Source organism: Sciurus carolinensis, chromosome X, assembly GCF_902686445.1.
Source record: "Sciurus carolinensis chromosome X, mSciCar1.2, whole genome shotgun sequence".
Classification (NCBI taxonomy): domain Eukaryota; kingdom Metazoa; phylum Chordata; class Mammalia; order Rodentia; family Sciuridae; genus Sciurus; species Sciurus carolinensis.
The window spans coordinates 24,399,416-24,423,824 of NC_062232.1; the positions used below are offsets into that span (position 1 = coordinate 24,399,416).

General features: G+C 35.1%; 1 protein-coding gene across 7 annotated transcripts in view; it reads right to left on the reverse strand.

Moving 5' to 3' along the window:
- Positions 1-3,088: 3,088 nt before the first annotated feature.
- Tab3 (TGF-beta activated kinase 1 (MAP3K7) binding protein 3) overlaps positions 3,089-24,409 on the reverse strand; it is a 58,927-nt gene continuing 37,606 nt past the window's right edge. For 6 of the 7 annotated variants that reach the window (XM_047536746.1, XM_047536744.1, XM_047536743.1 and 3 more), the window contains 5 exons: positions 23,405-23,565; positions 18,206-18,299; positions 15,056-15,139; positions 8,247-8,348; positions 3,089-5,968 (listed from right to left, as the gene is read on the reverse strand). In XM_047536746.1, the coding sequence (XP_047392702.1) occupies positions 5,820-5,968; positions 8,247-8,348; positions 15,056-15,139; positions 18,206-18,299; positions 23,405-23,565 (590 nt within the window). In that variant the 3' untranslated portion in view covers positions 3,089-5,819. Of the gene's footprint in view, positions 5,969-8,246; positions 8,349-15,055; positions 15,140-18,205; positions 18,300-23,404; positions 23,566-24,409 lie in introns of those variants that run through there. The other variant, XR_007106456.1, reaches the window with a different exon arrangement.

Consider the following 24,409-nt stretch of genomic DNA (forward strand, 5'->3'; position numbering starts at 1 on the left):
AAGTCTAGGAAGCTAGGTTTTATTACTTGACTTTTCCTTCACTATATATTTACTCCTGTCCTGTCATGGAAGAGTAGGCAAAAATATACCCACCAACATTCAAAAGGCAGGACAAGTGAGATGATTTGAATGCTCACAATTTGCAAAACAGAATCACTCAGGTTGGGGATACAGCTCAGTGTTTGAGCATTTACTTAGCATGCTTAAGGTCCTGGGTTCAAGCCTCAGCAATAACCCCCACACATTGTATATACTATCTTAAAAATCTCCATTACCTGTTCCAATGTTCTAGAAAAAGGTCAATAGGACAAAGTCAGGAAGTCTCTGGAGGAATATAGGTGGGACACAAACACTGGGCATCCCCCACACAAGTCCCCCAAGTCTTTTGTATGAAAACTGATCTGGTCAATTTCTAAAGAGAAATCATTATATGGATATAGGGATTAAATATAAATAATGTAGTCCTCAAAGGTATCTCTACAAAAACAGGCACCACAGCAAACCATATCTGCACTAACTGAACAAACTGAAAATAAGTCAACTGCTTAAGAAAGACTACTAGCATGTGGGAAATGATAGTTAAAAACACTTTACTACTTTTAAAGTTATCTTTGACATTTATTCTATGCATTAACTGTAAGATGTGGTAGAGTATAACTAAATAGTTGATGGAAAAAAGTTTCTTTAGGAAGACAGTACAGTTAATAAATGACTGGTTTCCTGATAGGGAGGGACTACGAGAATGCACGTGCGCACACACCCAATATACATTTTGAGACATAACAAATTTCAAGTATTCCATTTATACCATAATTTGGGATACCTTATTTTTCAAAAAGTGTTGAGACCTGGGAAATGTAAAACACTGGATAGTCAATATTTAAACAACAGTAATTCTGTAAGGTGTGATGAGTACAATGCTTCTGTTAAAATTTATTTCCAAATGAACTGATGTCTGGGATTTATTTCAAAATAATCCAGGGAGAAGTGAGAAGGTGAAAAGAAATATAGAAGAAATAAGGATGCTTATATAATTTTTGAAGTTGTGTAGAGTAACTGGGGTACATTATACAATTCTATACTTTGTACTTTTTCATATATTAAATGTAGAAATGACTTTAAATTTATTTAATCACAAAAAAAGTTGTCTAACAGATTCATCTGTGGAGATTTCTGTGCAAAATGTTGGGAAGGTTTACTTCAGACCGTAGGCAAGGAAGTGACAGAACCTCTGTTTTACCTTTGAAAAACTAATTACAAATGACACCAACAGCTGGATGCAGTGGCATGGCCCTGTAATACCTGGTAGTAGGGATGCTGACATAGGAGAATTGCCAAGATTCAGGACAGCCTGAGCAACTTGTCAAGACAGAGTCTCAAAATAAATATAAAAGGGCTGGAGTGTGGCTCAGTGGTACAATGCCCCTTAGATTGAATCCCCAGTACCACGAAAAAGTCATTTTTAATAAGCAACATTAAGTGGAATGAAAAAAAATGTTAAGTTCCTAACATGTTCCAACTTTTATATAAAACCTGCGTGTGCAGGTGCACGCACACACATGTACACACGCTCTATATCTTAATTTTCAAGTCAGAACAATGTGCACTTAATACTTACCCAAGTCTAACGTTACTAATGTTCTAATAAGGTGAAATGGGATGGTTAAGTTTGTACATCCAGAAATGTTTAGAACTAGAACTAGCTTGATGCTATAAATATTTCTAACTATACAGAAAAGATGCAGAATGTAGTGTTTGCTTTTAGTTTATTAATTTATTTTTCAGGAATCTTTTGACTTTCTGAATATGTACTGTTTGGAAGTACGATGCATGCACAGCCTTTTTAAATGCTTTTGTACAATTTCATCTCAAAATAATTTCATTCACAGCATACACAGAAATCTAAGAGACATGGTATTTACAAGATTTAATAAGTTCTTGCTGCTTTAATGAAGAAACTGATCAATTCCTTTACAGTAGGGAAAGAAACATGGACATTGGTGTTGTTATAAATAAAAATTCAGAATTGTTCAGTCTCAAAGCAACTTTTCATGGCTTTAGAAATTAAAATTGACTCATCATTCTATTAATCTCTGAATGCCCAAGCCATGCAAAATCTACTTGTATTAAATATTTGGGGATGCAAATAATACAGAAAAAAATTTCTGGTGAATGTGAAAACGTCATCAGAATCAACCTTCACAATAGGAAAATACTGTTAATTCTTTCAAAAAGATACAGTAGTGGTGCAACACAGACAGTGCCCAATTCTGATTTTTTTTAAAGTAGCATTTCAATTGTCATTTTCCTTTCTCTACAGATAAACAGACACACACTGTAATATAGACTCATTCAAGGTCTAACAATGGTACAATATTAAAATAATTTTTAACTATAAAGGAACATCTTCACATTCCAGGATACATCATTGATATCTTTAAAGGACAATTCTTCTATGCCTTATATTCTTGCTTTTTGTTTATACTTTCAGCAAGACATTACAATTACCTTTTAAAAGACTATATAAAATTGAGTTGCCACAGAAAGTTGGATATGAACCCTAGATAATTGTGACAAAGCAATGACAAAATTTAAGGAAACATCGATTTATAATTAAAAAGTACTAAAATTGAGACCAGCTCCTTAAAAATTAAACTGCTTATAACACTTCCCATTTCTTCCAGGGAAATAAACAAATTAGCAACACTTTCCCCACCATCATTAATCTGCTCTAAAACTACATTTTTACAATGCATTTCTTTTGTTTCTTTAAAATCCCCTGCCTCTACTCTCTCCCAAACTAGGTCAATATCAACATTTTACAATGCTTAGAAAGTTTCTGGCTCCTCTATTACCACTTTAAACTTTAAAGAACTCCAAAATTTAAGGGGCAATGTACTGTAGTAGGATGGCAAACATGCTTTCTAAAAACCCAGGTTACAAAACAGTGAAATGATGTAAAATGTATAGTCAGGTCTATATGTTACCAGATACATCCAACTAGTTGTATTTTAAGAGAAAAGCTCTTACAAGAAACAAGGAGTGCACCAACTCAACCAAAGGGCACAGGCACCTCAGTGCTGGGCATCAGCCAACTTAATTCCTACCAATTGTTTATGCATACCAATCTGACTAGGAGATTCTTTGGAAGAGATACCTTGAAAGCTGGGTGGATTCTTATTCAATCTGGTCACAGGCAAGAAGTCGTCTATGGGATACAGTTAAATATAGTGAATTTATCGGAGTCAAATAATTTTCATATTAAGAAAACTGAATACAGCCTAAGTTGGCAGATGAAACTTGTGCACAATTACAAAATGACAGGTACAAAACTTCCTTAAAATCAATCTCTGATGTCTCATACCCCACCTTCCACACCTAGAAAATACTGTTTTCTCATTTTTCCTGGCAGGAAAGCAATGATTGACTAGATATGTCATCAAAGGACTGAAACCATGCATCTACTGTATGATAACAGCTTATTAACCTGGATGTATTTTCATGCAATAGTTTTAAAGTCATCTACATGGTTTTAATAAAGCATCTGACTATTTTCAAACATGCTACTTTCATTTTCAACTGACAACTGCCAAGTTAATTGCTGCCACTTCAGCATATCACTATGAATACTGGTAAACCTTTGAGTTAGAACACCAAGCAGTATATATATGTTTTTCCCCCTAAATTGTTTATTAACACCAAGTGTTGACCACCACTAACAAGACATGAAACCATACAAAGGCAAAAGGCATCTTACGGAATACTAGGACTGCTAGACTGTTGTTGGAAACTGACAGATACCAGTGCTACAAAAGCCTTTAAAGAATGCTGTTTTCAAGTCCATGCTCTAAAGCCTGTCTGTTTTCTCACCATTATTTTCACAGTTTTGCCACAATTGTTGTATGAGAGATGTTTTATCAGTGTAATTACACAACCACACTTACTTTGGGAGACGAGTGGATATGTTTTGGGGAGTTTTGCACATATGAAAAAATGTTTTCAACGCTGTAGGCAGTGTGTGAAATTATGATTTGATGGAAAACTATGATGAGCTATGCCTTTGGTTTCATTATGCTATTAAGTGCAGCTTGTTTTTCCAGGTCTGCCAGAGATTACTGCTAAATTAGAATACAATGAGAACACAAAGGGTGTGTGTGTAGGGGGGCACCTGCTGGTATTCCTAAGGTAATAACCTCAGGCAAAATGCTTCAGAATGGGAAAATCTACCAACTTTATTGCTGTTTATACTTGCCAAAATGGGGAGCGGGTTTCTAAAATTCAATTCTGAGCCAAGAAGGAAACTGAACAGTGGCAAAGACCTTATTTAGATGTGCTATTAATTTTCCATTGCTGCACTCTAATGAGTCACATGGTTTTATATCTCTTCAGTTATCTCTACACCTTCAAGTTCTATTTCACAGACTGTTTTAATACTATCTGTGCTGCCTGCACAAATTCAATATGATCTCTGAAAAAACTTATTTATAAAAGTTGTACATTTCAAACTCCTCTGTATTCATCTTTTTCTTAACAATTCTTTTTTCTTTTCAGGGTGCCAGGGGTCCAACCTAAGGCCTTTGTGCATGCGAAGCATATGCTGTACCACTGAGCTATCCCCCAGCCCAATATTATCCAACCAGATTTTTCTTGCTCCCCAAACAATGCAGTGTGCAACTTTATTAATATTGGCCAACTGTAATTTCCCTCACATTGGTTTAAAACATATGTGCAAATAAATCTTTATTGAACAGCTAATATTGATTTTTTTTTCTTCAGCTATATTAGTATTATGGCACAAAGTATTATCTGTGCTGTAAACATCATGAATCCATCACAAAATTGGAAGGAGGCAAAAAAAAAAAAAGCTCTATGAACTGCAAACATTTCTTAAGAACCACAGCTGAGCTCAAGATTTCCAAATAGATTTTGGAATGGATTTGCATTTGGCATACATTCACTGTGCTATTGGCAAAGCGCAGTTTTATAAGAATGTCATTTATAAAATCATACTTTGTAAGGATTTGTTATTTTTAAAACAAATGGCCTAATAAAAGCATACAGTAACTTAAAAAATATATCTCTTATATGGCATAATTAGGTCTTAGTTACCAGTGTTGATACAGCTTGATGAAACCTTGTACAAGCCAAAGGGATCTTACCACCTTTGATTGTACTTTCCAATGATGGGCATAATATGCCTAATTCCTGACTGCTACAAATCACATTTTAAAACATCTTGTTTGTGTGTGTTTGAAATTACCCCTGAAAAAAAGCAGCAATTAAAAATACCCCTATTATTTTGCAAAAAAAAAAATCATATTCTGGGTGCTTTTTCCTATCCTCTTCATGGGAAGCAGCAGGAAGAAGCACAGGGAGCCTTGGTTTTCCAGAGAGCTGTGGCCAGGTAAGCCTGCTCTGGAATTCACAGTTTGTCTGCATAAACTGTAACTTTTCATACTACAATTCAAAGTTTGACTTAAAAAAAAAAATAAGGGCCACTCAGCAGTAACTTTAACAATTAGGATTCCACAGAAGAGCTCTTGACTTAGCTCTGTGTACATTCTTTCAGGAGTGAATCCTTCCCCAGTTTCAAGTATTCCTTTCTACCTCTCACTCTGCAATGAGTTAAGAAAGGAGAAAAAGAAAGACCTCGCCATTTTTCCATTTGTGAGCACAGTGGCCACAGTGCCATTCCTCCTCCTCCCCCCGTGCAATTGAAAATGAAAAGGCTGGGCAGATGAATAGGTTCCCGAGGTTTCCTTTTCCTCTGTGGGTGCTCAAAAAGTTTCGCTTTTAACCTGGTGCTGACTCTTCTGAATTCAAGTGTACCGTGGCATCTCACACTGCTCACAGCGATTTAGTGCTGGGTGGTTAAGAAAGGTACAGCTGTCACAATTCCATGGAGCCCCCTCGTAGTCTTCATCTCGGGGTTGTATCCGAGGACTCTGTGTGGAGCCAGTTAGATTCTCTGAGGGAAGTGAAGATTAAAGAGAAAGGGGGTAAAGATCAAATTTTTTTTCCCAAGTACAACCCAAAAAGCAAGGGATATAATGTTCTGCCTTATGCAATGTGTAAGGCATTTAGTAAACATTATCTACTAGAAAAGCATAACTGAGCAGAAAGTACAATATAGTCATAAAGTCTGTTCTGAACAGTTTGTTTTTTTTTTTGCTGTAAGACAGAAGCTGGGTGTGGTGGTGCTCATCTGTATCCTAGTTATTTGAGAGGTTGAGGCAGGAAGATGACAAGTTTGAGAACAGCCTGGGCATTTAGTAAGACTCTGCCTCAAAATTAAAAAGGGGGCTGGGAATATAGCTCAGTGGTAGTACACTTACCCAGCATGCACAAGGTCCTGGGTTCAATCCCTAGCACTGCCAAAACAAAAAAAGATGATGGACAGAAATCTAGAACAGACTGTCTTCCTAAATGATTCCTCATAGATAGTGGATAGATCTGCTTTATTCCAGCCACATGAAAAAAAAATGTTTCATAACATATTACATTAATTCTGTCTCTCTTCTATGTCTTCCCTGACAATCACGGCCTACCTTGACTTTTCCTCTGTTACTAAATATACTATAGCAAATATCTGATGAAATGTATGCCTTTTCCCATGAGATGTTAGACTCCAACAAAATCCATGTGCTTTGTACTAATGGTTCATAAATGGCAGGGACAATTCATAACAAAAATTTTCCCCAGAATAGTGAAAATATAATAGTGAAAATATAAAAACTCCACAGTTTTTCTGAAAGTCAAATTTCATTCAGTATAAAAGGCTGTCTTCTATTCCCAGATTCTTTCCTACCTTTTTGGCATTCAAACATTCTTTATATGTTTTGGAAAAAAAAGTCTGTAACTGGCAATACAAAATGCCGGCAACCTTGAGTTGGTCTCCAGGGTTTTATAAAAACTCAAGATTTGTATTTCTGTTAAATCCTCATTCTCTTTAGTCTCATGCTCAAAAAGGCTCTGCTTCTAGGGTCCATTTGTAAACCCTGCCTCTTAGGAACAGTCCCTATGAAGAGCAGGGTCAGTGAACTGAAGGCTAAAGATCTCCAGATTAAATCTGCCCTGGAATCTGGGGCAAGATCAAGTGGCTGAGAATTATATATGTGACTTGCAATATATTTCAACTGGATAGCACAACTATAGGACACTGGAAACCCTCACCATGAACTGGAAATGAGATTAAAATCTAAGGTAAGCAATCTTTCCAAATAGTTAACAAAAAGAAACTGATCTGGGGAAGCTCTGTCAGTTATGGTTTTGGGTTAGCATATCTCCCATTGAAAATTAACTAGCTTACTTCTGGTTTATCAATTTGTCTTTCATGGCAAATGACTAGTGTGACCATTCCCTGAGAGGCAACTGAGGTTCAGACCCTGAATCTTACCCTCTGATAAGGCTCAGCCTCTACTGGAAAGGTGATCTTAGTTTTACAATGACAGAAAATTGCTGAGTTCTTCACCCTATTCCTATGACTACATATGAAAGATGGGCTCATTTCTCATTTCAACTGCTGCATTAAGGGGAATTTAAGAAAATCAAGTCGAATACATGCATAAACACAAACATATACAATACTTTTAGAAACATCATTTCAATGGAATGCCAGGATAAATCATTAGAAAACTTCAGTGAAAAGTTCATAAAATCCAGAACTGTCAAGTCATTTTGAAATTATTTGGCCTTGCTCTCCGTATATACTATTTCCTTGGAGCTGATCTATCCAATATGGTGGCCACTGAGCATTTCAAAGGTGATGAGTCTGAATTGAGATGTACTGTAAGTGGATAAAAATCACTAATTTTACCTTGATTTCATATTGAAATGTTTCATTTATATTGGATTAAAAGATTAATCTTTTTTACTGTTTTAGGGTTGTTACTAGAACATTTTGAGTTATATGTGTGGCTTGTAATATATTTTAATTGGACAGCACAGCCTTAAAATTTAACTTGGTATAGAGAAAATATTTTTTGCAGGGTTGCAGGGTGGTTCCTGGGAATTGAGCTGTGGGGCATGCTACCACTCAGCTATAACCCCAACCCCTTTTATATTTTATTTTGAGACAGGATCTTGCTAAGTTGCTGACGCTCAAACTTGGAATTAAAGGCGTGTACCCCCTATGCTCAGCTTAGAGAATAATTTTTGAAAGCAAAAATAAAGGTCTGATTTTACTTATGGTAAATCTACATAAGTTAATATGTGTCTGTGGACATTCTAGACACGCAAGTACAAACCATCTGCAGCTGCTGCCTGGGTGTCATGAACATCCGCCTGTACTTTGGAGGTCACACTAATTCTTCGAGCTTTTCTCTCAATTGTGCAGGGGTCTGAGGAGTCTGTAAAAGAAGAAGCAAAGCCAGTAAGAAGCGATCAAGTGATTCTTTATCAAGAGTAAACAGGCTCTCAAGGTTCACTGCTGCAACCCACATGGCTGAGTACATTTCCCTTTCCTATCATTTCATGCTATCTTTAGTTATCCTGTGAGGGTAAATGCTGCATTTAATGCTGCACTGCAACCTGCACAGAGCAGTGGCCCTTACATCCTCTCTGATTACCTGGAACCAATGGCCTATCTTACCAGATTCTCATTTGTTAGCAGATTAGGGGTACAAACTCAGTGACAGCGATGAACTGGTCAATGTGGAAGCAAAGTTAGGAAGATCATATTACAGTAATTCTCCAATTAAGCAATAAGTAACAAAATTATGGGGTAAAAACACACTATCCATACAAGGCTAACCATTACAATAATGATGACAAAATACAACTATAGATTTTATAATTAAAGAGCAAGAATAATAGTATTATTTTTAGTTGGTTTTGATTTTAAGTACTATGTGCTGACAAACCTGTGCTCACAAATCATTTCATGAATTCTGATTACCTACATGTGCAGCAGACATTTTGTAACACAGACAAGAACTGTAGGCATCCTGACTTCTTGCTGGAATGTTTCTATGAATTCACAGGTTATCAGTAAACAACCTTTGTATTAAGTAAAAATGAAAAATGGCAGACTTCACATTATTTGCATTTAAGAATCAAAGAAAAATCTTGCATTTTCTAATTGGTTTGAAGTCCCTGTGCAATCCCCTCCACAACCCACCTTTGGAGATCACTGTTCCAAGCATTCTAAGCATGATGCTTTAAGAACTTCAACCCTCTCTTATCAGAATTAAACAAGAGCAAAGTCTCCACAGATTCCAAAGAACAAAGTAAAGTTCTGTTTCTTAGGTTTCGTAAAGCACTTTTACAGCACCACATACCTTCATGTTGCTGACTCTTACAAAAACCTTGTAAAATATACTGGTAAGTATTTGAACAGATCACCTCTCTGTGGTGCAGATTAGAGCTGAACAAGGTCAGGTGGCTAAGATGACCAGAACCAGTGCTCAGCACATGGGAAGCCAAGGTCAGTGCTGCTGTCACTGTATGAGTTTCCAATGGGGGAGTGGGGAGACTTGCTGAGTCACCTGAGGGGTCATCACACTATATTGCTTAACTGACAAGTCTGTTTTGTCTCCCTGTCTTTCTTCTCTGTTTTTCCTTGTTTATTCTCTCTCATTCTCTATCACATTTATGCACATAAACTTCTATATTTCATGAATATCTTCCATATAACTCCAACACATTTATTCAAACCAATGTGCCTGTTCTACCAGTTAAGAGCATTTTATTCGTTTGGTTTGTTGTTGCTGAGTAGTATTGCACTCAGCAGTACTGCTAATATCTGCACTAAACTAGATGTACTTTCCTGAAGGCCATGTTAATTTAAAAAACAAAGTGAAAATGTGCAAGTGCCTAAAAGGAAACAAATTTGAATTAATAAAATTGAACAGCTTTTGAGAAACCTGTTATGAAAAGGCATCCAACAAAATTGGAGAATTTAATGAATTCTTATTTATAAATTTCAAAAGAAAATGTGAAAAGGTTTAGAAACTTTGGTAAATAGCAGTACCATTTTTTACTCACTTATATTTATAATAGCTTATGCTAGTATATAATTAAAGCTTAATTAAATTTCTAAACTAAATTTCCATTGTGAAGATGGTTTAAATGTCTTTCTAGTCTTTTATATTAAAACTGTGTACATGTAGAGTACAAACTGCTTAGGGTAGGAGTCATGGCTTCCCTTTGTATAATCAAGCAAATCTACATATTGAGCATCTGATACATATTTAAGAAACTGGTTGTAACTGGACCCATTACAACTAACTCAGGACTATCCAATATTCGCTTTAGCAAATTTTATTTGAATTAAATGAGCCACAAAAAAGCCTTTTTAGTGTACAAATACTTGAGAGTTAGGTGAAGGTTGATATTTAAGAGACTACATCATGGAATATTAATGCAAGCCTTGCATAATTTCTAGCCAAGGAGGATACCAAACAGGAACCTCCCACCTCAATTACATGGTGTTGGTCCCAGAGACAGAAAACAAAATGACATATCAGCATTAACATCATCACTGCTAGAAAATCGCCACTAAGACTCAACAGGCTCCTGGCAACAGATCTATCATGTGACCTCAAGAAATTTCTTGAGGTCTTTCATATGGATTCCTTTGTGAAGGTCTGATTAAATGTTTTTGTTCTTTTTAAAATCGGGTTCTTTATCTTTTTACTATTGTCTTGTAGAATTTCTTTATGTAATAGATACCAGTCCGCTATCAGATGCATAATTCACAAATATTTTCTCCTAGCTGTGGCTTGCCTTTTCATTTTCTCAAGAATCTCTCCAGGGGCTGGAGTTGTAGCTCAGTGGTACAGTGCTTGCCTAACATGTGTAAAGGCACTGGGTTTGATTCTCAGCACAGCATATAAATAAAATAAAAGTCCATTGACAACTAAAAGATATTTTTAAAAAGAGTCTCACCAGCAAAAATGTTGAATTTTAATGGTTTGTTAATCAATTGTTTTTATTGCTTCTTGTGTCCTGTCTATAAACCTTAAGTACACCTAAGTAGCAAAGATACTATGTTTGTCTGGAAGCTTTATAAAGCTTAGCTTTTAAAAACACTTAGGTATAAGAACTAGTTCAAATTTTTTGTATTATGATGATATAAAGTAGAGACCAAAATTTGTGCTTTATTTCCCACATGGATATCCAGCTCCTTCAGTCCTGCTTGTTGAAAATTTTCCTTTCTCCGTTGGTTGCTTTGGTGCTTCTATCAAAATATCAACTCACACTGAGTGGGGATCTATATCCAGGTTTTCTGATCTGTTTCAGTGCTCTATTTCTTTATTTTTATGCCAGTTAAGTCCTGAAGTTGGTTAGCTTAAGGTTTCTGGCTTTAGCTATTTTTCAAAATTGTCTTGTATTTCCATGTGAATTTTAGAATAAATTTTGTTAAATAAAAAGGTTAGCCAGGCATGGTGAAACACACCTGTAATCCTAGCTGCTCAGGAGGCTAAGGCAAGAGGATTGCAACTTTGAGGCCAGCGTCAGCAACTTTGGGAGTTGCCCTCTCAAAAAAAAAAAAAAAAAAAACACTGTTGGGGTATAGCCCAGTGGTACAGTGCCCCAGGGTTCAATCGCCAGTACTGCCAAAAAAATTAAGAAGTAAAAAGTCTAGTGGGGTTGTTTTTGGTATTGTACCTACATATCAGGCTTGGAAGAATGGGTATCTAAACACTACTGACTCAGTCAGGAACATGTACTATCCTTCCATTTATTCAGGTCTTTGATTTTTCTTAGCAATGTTTTTATATAGTTTTCAATGTATGCATTTCTGGTTCAATTTATTCCAAGGTGTTATGTGGTATTTGATGGTACAGGAATTAGACTTATCTTTTAAATTTCATTTCTGATTGCTAATATATAAAAATATAATTTATGTATATTGAACTTGCACCCTCAGGCCTTGTTAAATTTACTTGCTAGTTCCAGTAGTTGTTTCTCAGTATCCTTAGGATATTTTTTGCAACAAATTATGTCACCATAGTAGACATAATTTCATTTCTTCGTTTTGAATCTTTATGCACTTTTCCCCTTGACTTACTGCATGGGATAGGACCTCCAGGTACAATGTTCCAATAGAAGTGGTGAGAAATGCCAGGCACCACTGTGCACCCTATAATCCTAGCAGCTCGGGGAGGCTGAGGCAGGAGGATCTCAAGTTTAAAGCCAGCCTCGGCAACCTAGTGAGGCCCTAAGCAACTTAGCAAGACCCTGTCTCTAAATAAAATAAAATTTAAGCAAAGGGCTGGGGATGTCACTCAGCCCCTGGGTTCAATCACTGATACAAAAACAAAGCAGGGGAGGGGGGAGATATGAGAGAATTGACATCCTTTAATGCATTTAAGGTTTCGCTATGTAAGTAATTATGGTAGCTGAAAGAGTTTCTCAAAGATGCCTTTTTGTGAGACCGAAGGAGTTCCCTCTGTTCTAGATTTGCTAAGAGTTTTTGTCAAAAATGGCTGCTGAATTCTGTCAAATGGTATTCCTATACCTAGTGAAATGACCAGATTATTTTTCTCTACTGTTAATATGATAAACAACATTGGTTTTGAAATGTTACAATGCCACAATCCTAATTTAAACTCAACTTGGTCATGATATTTTTTTCATATATTATAAATACCTTATTAAGCATTTTTTTGCCTTCATGCTCGTGAGACATTTGTTAATTTTGTTTTCTATGGGTGTGGGTCTTTACCAGGTTTTGGAATCAGGGTTCTACTAGGTTCATTAAAAAAAAATGGGGTACAAAACCAAGAATGAAGCCTAAGGTAAACTATGGACTTTGGGAAAGTATGCTGTGTCAATTTTTGTTCAATTATAACAAATGTATTATTCTGGTGGGGGATACTGATAACGGGGGAGGCCATACATGTGTATGGACAGGATGTTATGGGAAATTTACTGCAAACCTAAAACTGCCTTTAAAAAAGTCTTTAGGAAAAAAAAAATTCATTTAAAAAAAATGGGACCATTCCTTCCTTCTCTATTTTCTCAAAGAATCTGTGTAAGACTGGTATTCTTTCCTTCTCAAATGTTTGGCAGAAATTACCTGCCAGTAAGCTATCTGGAGACATCTTTGTGGAAAATTTTTTGATAATAGGTTCAATTTCTTTATACACACACAGAGCTGTTAACATTTCCTATTTCTCCTTGTTTTCAGTTTTGGTAGGTTATATTTTTCAGAAAAATGTGTCCACTTTATCTAAGATGTCAAGTTGCTGGCATGAAAAAATTCTTCACAGTCCCATATTATCATTTTAATGGATAAGCCATCTTTCATTTCTGATTGTGGCAACTTGTAATCTTTCTCTTTTTTTCTAGATCCATCTACCTTTAAGGTTATTGATTTTTGTAAATCTTTTGAAAGATGAAACTTTGGGCACTACTAACGTTTTCTTTTATGTTGCCATAGTGCCAAATTGGGTACTTGGCATTATTTATCTTTCCTTTCTTCTACTTTGTTGTTCTTTGCTTGCTTCTTCAGGTGGAATTTTAGGTCATTGATTTTTAGATTGTCCTGTCTTATATGAGCATTGAAAGCTATAAATTTCCTTTGAAGCGCTGCTTTAACTATTATATAAGTAAAAAATTTGGTATTGCCAAAAGAGGTCTGGCTTTATCTCCCAGGAACTGGAGAAATAAAACCTTGAAATCCCAAGTAATAGACCATACCTCAGAGTTTATGCTAATGATTCAGTTCAAGGTAGACACATTGTCCACCACTACTTCTCTGTTCCCAGTTTAACAACCTTTCAATGGACTAGCTTAACGAGAACAATTCCTCCATGACAGCACTTGAATCGATTAACTTAAGTTCATCTGCTGGTTTACCAGTAAGTGATACTTCCTTAGTAGACTCTCAGGCAAAATCAAGTTTAAAGATTCATATTTTATGAACACAAAGTGATCAACAATACATATACAACCCAGTGACTTTCAACATGAACCTACATATAATGTTACCATAGTGCCAAATTAGGTACTTGGCAATCATTCACTAAGAGATTCTCTATACCATTTTTAGATAGCAGTAGGCTATTTTGAATGCAGATGAAACATCCATGATAGTAGTAAAGAAGAATCCTGTGTTACAACCCAAAAACAAAATATAAACACTCTGAGTTAAGCTTAATATACACGGGAAATTGTTTAATCAAAATTTATTGGTCAGGTTATATGATGTAGATGGAATTTAAATCTATGATTTTTAAATGTAATATCCTCAAGTAATTTTTAAAAATATTCACTATTCAGAATGTCTTGGTGATCAATATAGTTTGAGTTGCTTAATCCAAAAAGGATTAAAATATGAAATGTATACTTTAATTCAGTTTTGAAGTATAATTATGAAGCAACATGGGCTGTTTGAAAGAATGGAGCAGAAAATGTTAATCTACATCCAATGACAAGTTTAAATTTAATTTAAATTAAGATATTGTAATGCCAAGTAAATAATGGTACACAAAAATAGGACAGATTTTGATGATATTAAATCATTTCTACATAAGATCTGAAAATGTTTCCAAAACCCAAACCTTGGTTATGTAGGATTTATTTTGTCCTTGATGAGAAAATACCTTGTCCTATGTAATTGCTAGGCTCAACTTCTGAGTAAATAAGGACTCCTGTTGCCTAAAAAATAATCTCAGATCTATTACAAACCTAACTTTGTAGTTTAACATTAGACCTTTGAAATTCCTGTTGTTTTATTACATTAATTATTTAACATAGTTTCAACAGAAACTATATATCCCATTTAATTTAGTGCTTTTTAAAAATTAACATTTGGAGATATTTCATTATTGCCATGATGACATCAATATGGTAACTTTGGGGCTGGGGTCATAGCCTAGTGGTAGAACACTTGCTTAGCATGTGTGAGGCACTGGGTTCAATCCTCATCACCACAAAAAAAGTAAATAAAATAAAGGTATTATGTCCATCTACAACTTAAAAAAAATTTTAAATATGGTAACTTTGTTTATGTTGAACAAGCTAATGAATATCTCAAATGGAAATTTCTTCAGTCCCAAAGAATTTTGTCTTTATTTCTACAATGATTGTGACGTGCCCTACTTACCTTTCTTGGATGGTTTTGGTGGTACAACTGGACCAGGTTCTATGTTGTCATAAAAATTATTCATAGCTTTTGGATCAAAGTTTCCTATAAATAAAATAAAATCACCAGGCATTTAGGACTTTTTCTCCTGCTATTTAATTCTTTAAAAAAAGAAAATATATAAAATAAGACATAAGAAGGGAGAATGTTTTCCAGGGTTTCAAATCTCATTATATTATTCTGTCCTCCTTCCACTGAAATTGTGTTTTATCACTGTGAAAAAAGATCTGAGAAAACCACCACATCAGTGTTTGTCTGCAATGTATTACCTGAAAGAATATTTCTCTAAACATAAGGCTAGTCTCCTCAGGCAGGATTAAGCATGTCGGGCATTTGAAGAGGTAAATGAAGAAAAGAAATGAAAGGCTGGCTGACCTGTATTCTCTTTCTGCTTGTTTTAATTTAATTGAACAAACCATAAGAAAAGACAGATAGTGAAGGCTCGCTTTCATGTCTTTCATAATTTACCTTAAAATTTTTTCCATTATAAATTCAACTATGGAAGAAGCCCAATTTATAAAGATTAATCTAATTATATTTTGAGATATCTAAGTGACCTGGATAACTGTGAAATAGCAGTTCATGGATTCCTATTTTCAGGACCAGGATAAACTTCAATGTTAAATTTAATGTAGCCCATGGACTTATCAATGATAAAAGATGATGTGGTACCAATTTCAGGATAGACCATTCCCTGAGAAATCTGTCTTCCCACACATTTTTCACCTCTAAGATAGTCACTTCCTGATACAGACACTAGTCTGCATTTCAGCCACATCTCCTACTGTGACTCCTACAAGGTTCATTTTGATACAGTGCCAGTTTTGAGTCCTAACTTATCTATCTCTGTACACTGGTTCTACACAAGTCTAGTAAAAGTTTAACTGTATGTTTATTTACAGAGGATGGAGTATGGTACCAACAGTTTAACTATATTAAATCTCCTGATTTCTAGACTTGATTTTTTTTTCTCAACAAAAATTATCCTTACCAAAACCAACAATTAAGTTGCTTTTCATCAATGTATGCAGTGATTTGCATCTAGTCTAAATGCCACCCCCCATAATGCAAAAGAAAAAAAAGTTTAGATTGGAAACTTGGTCAACCCAGTACAAAAAGTTTTCTAGAGTGTGTAAAAGTAGAATTTAGTAAAAAATTAGCTATGTTTGGACCCCTTATATAAAGAGACTTAGAAATGGTTAAGTACCCAAAAAAGCTCACTGTAAGGTCATTGTCCAAAAGCCCCAGAACACAGCTCTTTGCTTAAAAACCCTTAATAGTGGTTTCCCCTTTGCAGGTCCTATTACAAATATTTTATATATTTGGATATGTTGTTTTATTTTGAGAGAATTTTCTGTAAACAATTCCTACGATAGCTCAAATTCCACAATGCTTTTTGACATATTAATTGGATTGTTTATGACAAGATGCTGCATATGTATTTGATTCCTTAAGTCACAGCTAATATTCTAATTTCTAGATCCCATAAGGCTCACTATAAATATCCTAACCAAATGTTTGAATTAAATGTTTCTTGTTTTGCTTCAAAGACTACACAAGTAAAAAAAAAATCAATGCAATTTTTTATGATATAGTAGCAATAGTTTATATAACCTACATGTTATGCATAGTAAATTTTTCACTGCTTAAAGCTAGCAGGCTGCACAGTGACTAAGCTTCTGAAAATAACTTCAAGGGTACCTGACTAGATTGCTCAACTTTCACTGTCCAATTTTTCTGTTTATTGTTCAGACAGTTCATTTTGTTTGGGTTTCCTGCCTCTAATGTTCAGTCTTGCCTAAAAGTAGCAATGAGATATTGAATTATGTACTCTTAAAATATCATAGAAGCTTTCTTAGCTGCCATAATTAAGAAGAGAAATTGGGGGGGCTCAGGTAAAAGGCTGGTTAGAACACATTAAGGAAAAATGTGCATCAACTTTAATGTAAAATAAAATGAATGTAGCAGTAGTTTAATGTTTAGACAAAGATCATTTCTTTATGGTTGAAGCTCCAGGTTGTCTTATATATACCACACCCATGGTGACCAAAAGCAGAGGTCAGCACAGTTTTTCTGTCAAGGTCAGATAATGCAGTCTCTGTTGCATCTGTGCCGCTGAAGCACAACAGCAACCACAGATAACATATAAACAAATGGGCATGGCTATCATTTCACTAAATCTTTTATTTACAAAAACAGACAGCAGACCATAGTTTGCTGAACCCTGATCTGTAATTTTCTGTTTTGATTTCTTCAGAATGAAGCAAGAAAGATACAAAGGACACTTTTAAAAATCGCTGAGAATCCTGTTAGATTTTTTATTTTCATCCCTAACATAGTCCTTATCTCTTTAGTGTTTTGTCTTTGAAGTTTAAAAAACATTTGCCTGTGGTTTTTAGACACAGGTTTTCTCTTGACTCATGTCAGTTTATGAAACATTAAATTACAAAATTATGGTAACTGGCAGAAACAGTGTTGGGGACACACTGACTCGTGGTAAGCAGACAATTCAACCAATGAGAGCAATGGTACATGGGCACGTAACTGACATCAGTTTATTTTCTAAAGGAAATGAAGGCTGTCTCTAATCTGGTGATTTGAGTAAATGAAAGTTAAGAGAGCTTCTTCTGTGGTATACTAATGTTAAGAAATCAAAACACTAAAACTATGATTAGATAGTTGAACATCTTCATGTAATAGAAACATTAAAAATGGCATATAGTATTTAAAACTGCGATGTTTGATACTGACTTGGGATTCCCCATTTTTTTCCAGATATTTTAGATGACTAACACATTATATAAATTCTACTATGTCTTAAAATTAAAACCAATTGATTTATAAAATATTCAGTAAGACTAAGAAGATAAATGCAAAATAATAACAGTCTAGATGGTAAGAATAATGATGAAATTGCCAAAGTAAAACTGTTTTTTGATCCCCAAATCTGATCCATGACCAGGGGGAAAGGGGATCTCTTTTACAAGGATTATAATCTTATAATGGACAAAAACTATCTCTTAAATCTATAAAACCAAAATTATTGCTATTTAAGCAGCTTAAAAATACCACACTATTAACTTATGGTTTACCAAATAATCAAGTCTATACCTCTAGATTGAAGGAGGTCAACTTCTTTCAGTGTACAGTCAACATTTATCTGGAGTTGTCTGTTCATGCTTCTCAATCTTGTCATTTCCTCAGGCTAGTAAAAAAGGACCCAAAATAGCAATTGTGGGAAAGTCATTATCAAGCCCAACATTTAAGAATTGCGTTTCATGTTAATTGTTCTGAATGGGTATTACCAAGAATTCGGCCTTAGTTCATAAGAGGGCATGTTTAAGAAGTCCTATATGTATGTTTTTAAAGGAACAGTCAGGTAAAATGGGGACACTGAAATGGCCACATATAAACAAAAGCTGCAATGCAGTGGTAGGCTACAATATTAGACTGCTCTATCATACAAGATACTACCATTTTAATCACAGAATATTTTGCTTCTATATTTCCATGGCAAGGGAAACTCTAAGATAAACAACGTTCTAAACAAACAATGTCCACAATTTTGGTTTTGTCCAACCTGCTACAAATTATAACAGTACTAATTTTAATTAGTGCTTAGTGTCAGGCATTGTTTTTACCAAGATTCTCTCATTCCTTCCAATTAACACTTCCCTATTTACTGAATTTCCTTTCTTCTCCAACTATTTCTTCTGCCTAAACCTTTCTAGCCCACCCAGTTCTTAGGCCTTTCAGGAGCACATATGAGCCAGAAGACAGAGTCTAATACAGTGAGGAGAGAGTTCTAATCTTCAGGTAAGTAAGACTTTTTAGAAGCCTTTATTTCCCATGCCATTCTCAATTTCTTTACTATTTATATATACATGAACAATAAAAAATAAGGTCAGTGTGTGGACTCTAGAGGAACAGGCACTTTAGCACAACCCAGGTATTAACTCAATTACTAGGATGGTTTCAACTATAAAAAATTATGTATCTGCTACTGAGGGAAAATAATAAAATCCTATTCTGTTAATACATGTATTTTGCTAACAGTTAAATATGTTAACAGTGAAGGAAAATGAAAAAATATCTTAATTCACAAAATCATATGCTCTTGGGAGGTACTAGAATAACTGGGGATGTTCGTTAAATGAGCAGGGACCAAAAGTTTAAGAGGTTTAAAAGGCTCAATAAAAACTACAATCCCTTAGAATGCTAGAGAAACAATCACTCACTCAAATATTTATTAGGTATTGCTTTTCCTTCCTCACTTCTCTGGATAAACTATGTAGAATTAACATGTAAAATCCTTACACCTTGCCTACCAGGTTAAAAGGTATAATTGGGTATCTACATTAAAGATAAAGCTCTTAGCATCACTCTTTGGATCACTTAACTATCTTCCCAGGACCATGTAAAGGAACCCATTCTTTGTGGCAAAGTCAAGGAACTTGAAGGCACTGATCCTTCCTATGCATTTTTGAGGGTAGAAAGAGAGATGTTTCGGCCTTGGTGGCCCTGCATAGTAAAGCTTTGTAACTAAGTATGGAAATATAATACACTTTATAGTCAAGAGGTTACTGCACATTTGCTTATAACAAAAACACACACAAAAAAATCACTCTGTTCACTAGGCTCATTTCCAAACACAGCAGAGTCACTGGAATCTACTAAACTCGGAGTTTATCTGTAAGATTCCTATGTCCCTTTCCTAGCTTCTGATTGAGGGGGAAAGCTGTTTCTGAATTTTGCCACTTGCCAAAGAACACTGTATTTTCATGGACAGGTTTTAACACTGGCCAAGTGTGATTTAGAGTTGTTTGTATCTAAACAATTTACAATAAAAAATTCTAAGCTCTTTTTAAAAAGGTGGCAGAAATATCTCAAGTCAATTGTTGTGGCACTTTAACTCTGTGGCAACCATCATGCCACAGAGCCCAATGTCGAAGACCACTGATGTTCTTTGGTGACTTATCCCCAAATGTGCACCTGGGACTCAAAGCTGAGGGATAGTCCAAAAATTTAACCAGAATAGGATGAATGGTGAGAAATAGCTTGGGAGATGGACAACTGGCAGTTCTCTGCTTATTAAAATCTTATTTATCCTTCAAGGTAAAACTTAAAATTCCCCCTCCTCCATGGAACTGTCTCATCTTTGGATCCAATTAGCAAAAGACTAAGTTTCTATCTCGGAACTTTGAAAGTACTTATATCATTACTACTTTTGATGTACTATCCTATGTAACCTTTTCTCTTTCTTGCACACACAAATATAGATTTATAGTCAGATGTGCATATCTAAGACATCTTCTGCATCATTTAATACAATGCTTTGTAAATAGCAGATTGAGGGAAAATGACATCAGGACACATCTCACACTTGTATTCTTCTTAGAAAAGATTACTTCACTACTACTGTTTCTGTAACCACACATATAGCTGGTCACAATGTGCCTTGCAAGTACTTCTTAACTAACTTTTTGTATACTGTTTGATAAGAAATTAATTTAATAAACTTGAAGGTAGCAATATGTGCTTATTTGCAAAAATGTCAATACTCTTATTAGCTATTCCTACACATAAAGTGGGACAATGACAGTCATTTGCTGAGCACCTACTCCATACTAGGCATGTGACATTGTCCCTTTCAGGTTTACAACAATAATGTATTTGTTATAATTCCCTTTTATAGATGGGGCAAATCAAGTTGGCTATAGTCAGAGCTATTCTGACTCCCAAGCCTAGACAGGTACCTTTTCCATTATCCCATGGTTCCTCAGATGAGCCTCAATGAACAAAAAGAGAATTTTGACGGAACGATTAATTTCTTACATAAGGAATCATGTCATGCATGTTCCTAAAGTTAAAGGGAAATCAAAGTTTTGCAAATTGCTTGATATTTGTATATTACCAGGTATGTTTATATATACATTTTGCAACCAACATTTTATAAGAACACTTACTGTTTGATGGACATTATATAAATTGCTTAATGTATCTTATATAATTCTAAAAAAAATCACATGGGATAGGAACTCTACCACACACATTTTAAAGAAAAGAAAATAAGCATAGAGAATGTAGTTTAGCCAAAGATATATGTGTGACACAAGTAGGGGAAATATAATTCAAATTCACACCTGACTCAAAAGCCCACTCACTGTCTTAACCATGATGTACAACAAACTTCCTCAGCCATGCACTCCCAAGTGTCTTCCACTTTACTATACGTCTGACAGCAGAATTACAAGGCAATCCCACATAAACCTCTCATCTCTTATCACCCACCTAACTACCAATTTCTAAAGCTTGGCGATGGCTCTACACAGGGTTCATTCAATATATTCACTTTACCTTTGAAATTCTCTTTCTAAAAAGTTAAAAAGAAATTATAGTCCAGGGAAGTTTTACCAACTTATCTTTTTGGGTTTCTAAAACTGACTCATCAATAAAAGCTCCAATCTAAAAACTGGGTGTTTTTTTTTGAAGCACTAACCCATGTTACATTAGACGGTTTTTGACTTCCAATTTTTTTAAAAATAGGGTTTTATTTAGCAGAGGTTATCATGTAGCAAGTAGTTGAGAAGTAAGGTTTATAAGATTAAAGAAAATGCTTTTATGCTAAAAAATTTGTTTATGCTATACAGGTACCTAGAGGATTACAAATTGCTCAATCATCATTCCCATATGGGTCATATACTTCACTATCTTCCCTAATCAGAAGAATCAAGATTTTCAAATACAGAAAATGAGGCAGAAGTTGAATTTACAAGCACCTTACCTTTGGTTAAAGATAGCACTGTAATTTTCCAAGCATTTTATGAAAACTTCCTTTTAATGTTGACTAAACTAAGGAAGAGTCAATATTAAAAAAAAATCTCATTAATATGCCTGATTCTCAAAAACTTCTCCCTCAAACACTTCTACTGGCCCTGTTACCAGCAGAATAAAATTCAAACGCCTTGATGCAGCTTTCAAGGTCTAAACCATATTCTACCTCTATGCACATTCACCTTTGGAAACTCATCAGAAAGCTGCTTAAGCCAGGGAACTCTATTTACCACCTTCAGAAAGTTAGCCTCTGTCTTGACTTTCAGCCTTCATTACTTTGTGTTCTTTTCCCTTCTAAAATTTCTTCCCCTTTCCTCTCTGCCTATAGCAATACTAGCAATTGTTTAGGGCAGTGGTTTCTCACCCTTTTTTCCCTTTAGTAACTTTATGAAAATCAGATGAAAGCTGTTTTTCTACCTCCCACATAATCACACATATGAAACTGTGCATTTAATTTCAAGGAATTCATAGATCCCCTTTGAGGCCAGGAACCTCAGGTAAAATCTTCTTTATGAGAAAGAGCTGTAGCTATGCTGACAAGTGGACTGATATAGATACTTGCTTCTCTGAATCTGTAAGCTGAGAGAGAGATTATCCTAAAGTGAGGAAAAGCTCCATGGAAAAAGTAGAGGTTAAGTGAGCCTTGAAGAACTACAGGATTTATACATGCAGAGTTGTAGAAGGGCATTCCAGGAGGATAACGTGAGAGAGGAGAAAAGTGCACTGAATAAACTGACAAACCAGATAATACAGGAGTTCTCACATTACCCAGCAGCATATATGGCACTTACCCCAATACAATTACCTATTTTTCCCATTGGCAGGTATTCTTTAAGCACCTAGCATAGCAACACATTCCTAAGCTGTATGCAAAAACTTGAATACACAAATGTTGAAAGGTGAAATGATAGACTGGATCATAGAAAGCTTGTGGAGTCACGAGATTTTAGGAGACGTGTTTTAGAATTTGGGGAGTTGTTTCAGATCATTAGAACTCCTATACATTAACCAACATGTTGAAAATACCCAAATCTTTTCATCAGAGCAGTTCCCTGAAGGACCACTATCGATATCATCATCTCAGTTTCTACAATGACTTACATTTGGTGAAACTGCTTTGCCTTAAGATATCCTATAGTCAATAGTGTCCCAAAATTCACATTTAAGTATTTGAAAAAATATATATCCTTTACTTAAAAGAAAAAATGAACACATGGAGAATAATTTATAAAACTTTTGGGCAGGGTGCATGATTCATTTCTATTTTGACAGAAAGCAATTTACGATAAATGAGATGCTACACCTTGATTGTAACTGAAAATACTGATGAGTCTATGGAATTTGCACATATGAAAAAAATTTAATAATTTTGACAAGTTCTGCATCCATTGTTTCAAAAAAAAAACTGTCAGGAACAGAACCTTGAAAGAAAAACAAATGCGGACTTTCCTATGAACATCTCAACAGATCACTTACCGTGGGGATCGCAGTGGTGCAGCTGACTCTTCTGAGACGTCTCTGCATCAGATCGTGCTCCATACCATTAACTTCAGCCTTCAACCGCTCTAGCTCCTCTTTCTCAAGTTTCAATTGCTTTGCTAACCTCTCCATCCTTGCTCGCTGATGTAACAGCAAGGCTACAGCATTACAGATAAAGTCATTGCAGAGAATAACACTGATTAAGTGACTGGAAAATTTCTATATGCATTGCTAATGTAACCAACTTGAGGGTTAGCATTTACTCTAATGTCTTTCTAATGCCATTCTGCCTCTGGATCTGCTTTAATTTAGCTCTTAACTACCGAAATGACATCACCTGCACATCCCTCTTGTTCATTCATCTTTTATTTTTCTAAGGACATCCCTTAGTTTCCCCAAGATTCTCTTTTAACTATACTTGTGTGTGTTTTAAAAGGCTCAAAACCAGGCAAACTGACTTAGAATTATAATCACTCCCCATCTTACACAGTGCAAACTACTAAAGTTGAATACTAAAGAGTATTAAATTCTTCTCTCTTGAAACTATCTGAACAGATTTTTAAAAATCTCTATTTTTCTACAGGTCTATTAGCTAGTCCAATAATGTTCATTACCAATTTCACTTTTATATTACTTTTCAATACTGTTATGTTCTTCAGACCAAGTTCATAAAAAATTCATATTCTTTGTACAACAGTCCACCCTGTCTGAATCTTTTTCCTACTCTGTAGTTTTGATAATATCCATTTCACTAGTCTCCCCCGAAAAATCTTTTTAGGTCACAATTTTCATGCCTATACTTTTGTATTTTTTTTTTCTTTTCTTTTCTTTTATTTATTTTTATTGTAAACAAATGGGATACTTTTGTATTTTAAAACCAAGTGTGTAGATGACTCTGAAGCACTAATGCTACTGCCCAATATTTAATAAATACCAAACGTTTAATTAAACTAACCAGTTAATATGGAGTGTTTTATTTCAAATAGGAGATTGCCACTTCAC